Source organism: Uranotaenia lowii, chromosome 1 (assembly GCF_029784155.1).
Source record: "Uranotaenia lowii strain MFRU-FL chromosome 1, ASM2978415v1, whole genome shotgun sequence".
Lineage (NCBI taxonomy): Eukaryota > Metazoa > Arthropoda > Insecta > Diptera > Culicidae > Uranotaenia > Uranotaenia lowii.
In genome coordinates, this window is record NC_073691.1 from 206,251,707 (window position 1) to 206,257,706 (window position 6,000).

The following is a 6,000-nucleotide window of genomic DNA, read 5'->3' on the forward strand; positions in this document are numbered from 1 at the left end:
GTTCGGGCAAATTTGGTCATAACCCGGGACTTTCTTAACAAAATCAAGAAAAAACTAAAAAAAAAACATTTTTTATTCATTAAAATTTCTAAGCAGATTTTAAGTCGTATTTAAGGCTTCCAAAAAACCTTTCATAATATTTTTTTTAATTTCTGTTTACCATTAAGCATGGATTTTCTTCTGGATCGTCAACTCTTCTAACATGTTTTGATTGTTTATCGATATCGATATCGAAAAGTTTTCAAAATAGCAAGGTAAAGGAAAATATATTTTTTTTATTATCAAGCATTTTTAAGTCATTCCCCAGATTTAGATAATCCTTTCCAAAATCCAGAAGTATGAGGTAACATTCAACCAAAATTTATAAGGTCGAAAATTAGATTGTTCAAAAATTATGCTCAGTATTGTCCGTCCACTTGAATGAAATAATACAATTATTGTATATTGTTCATCAATTCTTGCTAAAGCTTAGATTATTGGTAAAAAAAATTGCTTTAGGTTAAGGTTTAGGTTACCAGTATAAATCTGTAATTAGAGATGTACCGAATAGTGGTATTCGGCGAACGGCCGAATACCAAATACTGACTTTTTCAACTATTCGGCCAAACGAATATTCGGCCGAATATTCGGTCGAATATTCTATTGAGTTTTTAATGAAAAAAAAACTTCAGCTATTATTTCAATGCTTTTAATTTCTTCCATATTAATGCCCCTCATGTTTGTTAGTCGATTATTTTCATCCAGATGATATTATCGGATGATAAATTACGAGATATTTTTTAAGTAGGGGTCTTTCTGATTTTTAAAATGTCACCAATAACTGACATCAGATGACTAGTTGTTTGTAGGGCGTTTATCCCCAAAGAGATTGCGTTCCTGTGAAATCTGGGACCAAACATGTCAAAACAGGTGCCAAGCTATTTGAATTTGTTTCTTTGATTTGAATTAGATGAAGGTCGAATTTGAGCAAGATTTCTTCAAAAGAATTGTTGAAAAGAAAGATGATTTTTAACCTTAAGCATACCATATTTTCAACCACACTTATCCACACGGTTAGGCATTCAGGACGATTTTTGAAAAAAAAATTTTAAAAAAGGCAAAATTTATGTTAATTTTGACATTTTTGAAAAATTTTTGTTGAACACAAAATCTTAAAGATTTTAAAGAGAAATTTGAGTTTTTTATTTGATTTTTAGCAAATAATCTGACAAAATTCGGGAAGTTTAAAACAATATCTGGACATCCCGGCCAGATTTGACTTATCTGAAATATTTAATGGATTTATGGGCAAGCTTGAATGTATCCAGAAAATCTGGAATATTTTATAATTAAAAACTAAAGCGAAACTTGTGAGCCATCTCCGGTACGATCTACAGTGAAAGATACGCGGATACACCTTAGATGTTTTGCTGAAACCATAAATTTTTAATGATTGTGTAGCTTTTCTTTTGAATATTTTAAATTTATCCAAAGTCATTTGAAAAATTTTACAAGTCTGTAGTAGATATTCAGCCTATTCGGCCGAATACTTAGCTCAACTATTCGGTGAGCCGAATATTCGGCTAAACGGTTTTCGGCGGTATTCGGCGCCGAATATTCGGCCGACCGAATATTCGGTACATCTCTATCTGTAATAATGTGATTTTATAGCTTTTATGGAAAATTCGTAACTAAATAAAAAACAGTACATTTGAACTCTCAAAATCAGTTCAAGGATACTTTTGAAGTTTCATAACAAAAATGAATAAACAAAAAATTAAAGGTGATTAATTCTTAGTTGAAAATGAAGATAAAATTATATCGGTTACTGAAACTTCGTTCAAAATTTGTGTGCTTTTATTAAATAATGGCTGCACGCATCACACTTGAAATTTAAAATGTGTTAAAAGACTCAATGGTTTACGCTTTTATTTCAATACATACAAATTAGTTATAAAAAAAGGCTTCGGGGTGAAAAGTTAAATTTTGCAATTGATAACAAGAATCTAGCCTGGGATTATATTTTCAAACAGATTTTCTGAATTGAAATTTTCATTTACTCTCATTGCTATTTGTTCCAGCTGATATTTGTTCCGTTGATATTTGTTCCAGCCTCATTTATTGAGTAGGCATTCTAGATATTTCACAAGTATTAATGCCGGGCAAATCCAGCCAAACTACATATTTTCCATAAAAAGGCAAAAGAAAAGCTGAAAAACAAACACACGAAAAATGATATTTTTGTCCCAATTTTTTTCTTTGAAATCTGGGCAAGCCCTGGGTAAACCGGGCAATCTGGAATGCTTATGAGGTATCAATATTCTGATAACATTAAAATTATCGATTTCTATTCAAATATGAATAACTAGATTGAGGTGGTTTTTCCAATATTTTTAACTGAAACGGATGATTAATTGATCTCTGTGCTGATGCTTCAAAAGCATAAAAAGCAAAAAAAAAAAGTAAAATTAGGCTTTGAAAAATGCTACTTTGCTATTTGGTCATGCCGCTTGTTCCTGCAGCTGATGAGATTTATAAATTTTCCTATGGACCTATGAAAATCTGTGTGCCAGTTCACATGACTCAATCATCGCTTTAGCACATTTTTTCCAATATTTCGTTCAAAAATTTATATAATACTAGCGCAGTGAACTAAAGAGCTGCAGCTTTAAATTAAAAAGACGCATGCGGCTCGCGAGCCGCTGGTTGCCGACCTACGTTCTAAGAGTTGCAACCATTTTGGATTGATTTTGGAACAAATATGTCAAAGTCAGGTAGAAGAGGTTAAAAATAAATTCCGTTTTATGGTTGAGTTGGGAAAACGACAATGAACAATATCTATCACATTTTCGTAGGTGATGGAAAGAATTAGAGAAACATGAAGTATCAAAGAGCGAAAAAACATAAGCCGTATATTTCGTGAATTTTTCGAAAAAGATACAATGGCTTACCGGCAGGACTTGAACCCGCAAATTCAAGGTCCGCGCCGTTGTACTGAAGCGGAGTTTGCAGGTTCAAGTCCTGCCGGTGAGCCGTTGTATCTTTTTCGAAAAATTCACGATATTTTCGGCTTATGTTCTTTCGTTCTTTGATACCTCATGTTTCTACAATTCTTTCCACCACCTACGAAAATGTGATAATTTTTAGGTAAAAAGATGTACCAAACGATTTCATAACATTAGTATTGATTTCAACAATATTTACTTTTCGTATGAGTAGAAATACATATCTCAGTTATTTGAGGAGCAATTTCAACAATAATTATATAAAACTGTAACTTTGAGTCAGTATCAATGTTTCACATTGAAAGAGAAAATAGTCAAAGTGTGTAAAAACTAGATTAATACAGAAAATTTTGTTCTCATGTCCCTGAAGTTATGAACTTACTTGATTTATGTAGAAAAAAAGTTCTTTGTAATCATAGATCTCAATTTCTGTGAATTTTCAAGGTAAAAATTCAAGTTTCTTAGGGTTGATTCTAACATGAATTCACATTTCAAAATTTGTTTCAGATTCAATAGGACAGTTGAAATTTGCTGTGAAAAGGAGGAAAAACCCGTGCAAGTTATTTTAATATGACAAGTATGTATGGGTCCATTCCATTGAATTGAATCAAATTAAAATAAAAAACACTCTTTTCAGAACTTGATTTAATCAACTCAGAATTTTGAATTTTTAAGCTAAACTCTAAGTTTCCCTTGTTAATGAAGCATGTTGCATACATAATTTACAATAAATTCCATATTTCAGATTTCTTGAATAAGTATGAATTTTGTTTGATTGTGGTCGAGTTTCTAAATATCGATAGCATAAACCTTGAACTTATTTTTTAGGGAAAAGTCAAATTAAACTCCCAATTCGGTTGACATCTTAAATTCAAACATTATTTGAAACAAATTGTTACCTTGCCAAACAACTTCACAACAAGCTTACAAACGATGCTCCTAAATTGCTACTATTTGCGCCACCTTTCCCCGCAGGCATGATTGCCAATTTTAACATCTCAGTTTAATTTGGTTTCCCAACCGACGGTCGGACGTTCCGATAGCAAACGTCGGTTTAATAATTCACACCTCTTACGAGTAATGGCTAACGGGGGGATTTCGACCGTCTCGTCCTTGGTTTCAATAGGTGGCTTAACTGGACATTGGATTTATGAGTTATGATATGCTCTCCCGGATGGTGTGGGCAAAACTAATCAAGGAACTTTAAACTGTGAGCAGCAGTAAAAATCATCGATTCTACTTACATACATAATTGAAATGGCTGCTGTTGCGATTGATGGGCTGAGGGTATTCCTTGAGTTCTGTCCTCTTCTTTCTAGATGGTTTTTCACTGCACGACAGAATACTTGAACGCTAGCCACTACTGGTACATCAAAGCCACTTCTTAAGCCAATAATGGACACTGATTTACTACTTTATCACCAACTGCTAAAGCCAGCAACGTGGGCAGCCGAGTTCTTACCAGAGATGATAACTTAATAAATCGTGCTCGAGGAACCACCGAATGGTGTGGCGGTTGCTTCTTCTATTTTGGACCCCGAGGGAAGTGCAAACTCTCTGGAGCCACCAAAAAGCGGGCAGCTCTAGAATGTTAATCCTTTGTGCCGCTGCTTGATTGCAACAACGCCGACAAAACACAGACACACAAACGCACTCACTCACTCGCACTCTGACTTCACTGGGTCGGTCGGGTTAGCTTTCTGGGCAGTTGTGGCCAAGTTGTGATTATTTTCGTGTTTCGAAACTAACTAAACTCCAGATCCTGCCGGGAGCACGCTGGAGCAACAAATGGTTGTATCAGTAGACACTGTTGAACCTTTTATATGAACCTCAGCTTTTCATATCTGTCCCGATTGCGCGCTGCTCCTGTTGCTTCTGCACTCTATCACGAAGCTTGCTAACTCTATCTGGCCTCTCGAATGGTGGCAACAGGCTGGTGGGTGAATGAGAAGATACAACACACTGATGTATGACGAAAGTGTGTATCTTTCTTGGGTAGTTAGCTGCTTGCTGCTGCCTGTTTGGTGGAGCCGAAGCTCGAGTCAGGTTTTTCTTTCGCCAACTGGCACCGGACGGTGTAGCTGGGATATGAACCATGCAGGAGTTTGCTCTACTACTTTTGCTTAACTTAGAACGTTAACTTAGCGCGTTGGCTGCAACATTTTCGGTCACGTGGTTTTGGAGGCGAAGTTTTGAATGGAGGGGACACGTTGTTTTATCGAATATGGAGAAAAGGCTTTCGTTGATTCTTACTATACGTGATATAGTTAAAAATAATCTTTTGAGTAGCTTGGTCTGTTTTGTTTTTCCTTTAAAATATTTCCAGCATGAGTAATTTAAAAAGGATTTCTGACGTATTTTCAATTCAACAGAAACCGTTCTATTCACCTACAGTATCATTTTCAAATTTGTTAAGGGTTCAGTCAAGTTTCCGACAACCAGCTAACATTTTTGTATGTATAATTCTCAATCACTTTGTTGTACGTTCAATATACTTTATAGAATGAAACTTACAAAAACAGTATTTACCTACCAAAGTGGAGGCAATATCCATACAATTTTTTTAATTTCTGAGTAATGCGATAAGAACTATACGAATTGCACGATATTCGACACCTTATTCGTACATACTGAAATGTTGTAAGAGAACGCTTGTTTTTGCACTCAATACATGCAAACCGTTGACAGTGACAATATTTGCTACTTCTCTCATTGGACAATTCATTCAAATACACTGTTTGATTTTAGTAATCTGGTTGCACTGCAGGTCGCAGAGAACGCAGGATCCTCTTAGCTTTCGCTAGCTCTCGTTCAACAGGTATTATGGAGTTTCCCCTTCGTATTCGTCTTTCGACGCTCTGCTTGTTTCTCGTCTCGATATCAGGCAAGCATGCAAATCCTCCGGTGATTACTGTATGGCTTAGCTTAAAATACTTATCCTGCATAGTCAGCCTCCTTATCATTGCATCTTTTCCATAGACTGTAAGTGTGACATATCTTCAATATCTGTCTATTC

General features: G+C 35.2%; 1 protein-coding gene across 2 annotated transcripts in view; it reads right to left on the minus strand.

Annotated features, from left to right (window-relative positions):
- Positions 1-4,763, minus strand: part of LOC129745177 (neuropeptide CCHamide-2-like) — a 32,543-nt gene extending 27,780 nt beyond the window's left edge. Inside the window, exon 1 of one of the 2 annotated variants that reach the window (XM_055738111.1) lies at positions 4,233-4,763. Coding sequence is in view for 1 of the 2 variants with exons in the window: in XM_055738104.1 (XP_055594079.1) it covers positions 4,229-4,234 (6 nt within the window). In the remaining variant the exon portion in view is untranslated. Of the gene's footprint in view, positions 1-4,228 lie in introns of both variants that reach the window. The other variant, XM_055738104.1, reaches the window with a different exon arrangement.
- Between the last annotated feature and the right edge of the window lie 1,237 nt (positions 4,764-6,000).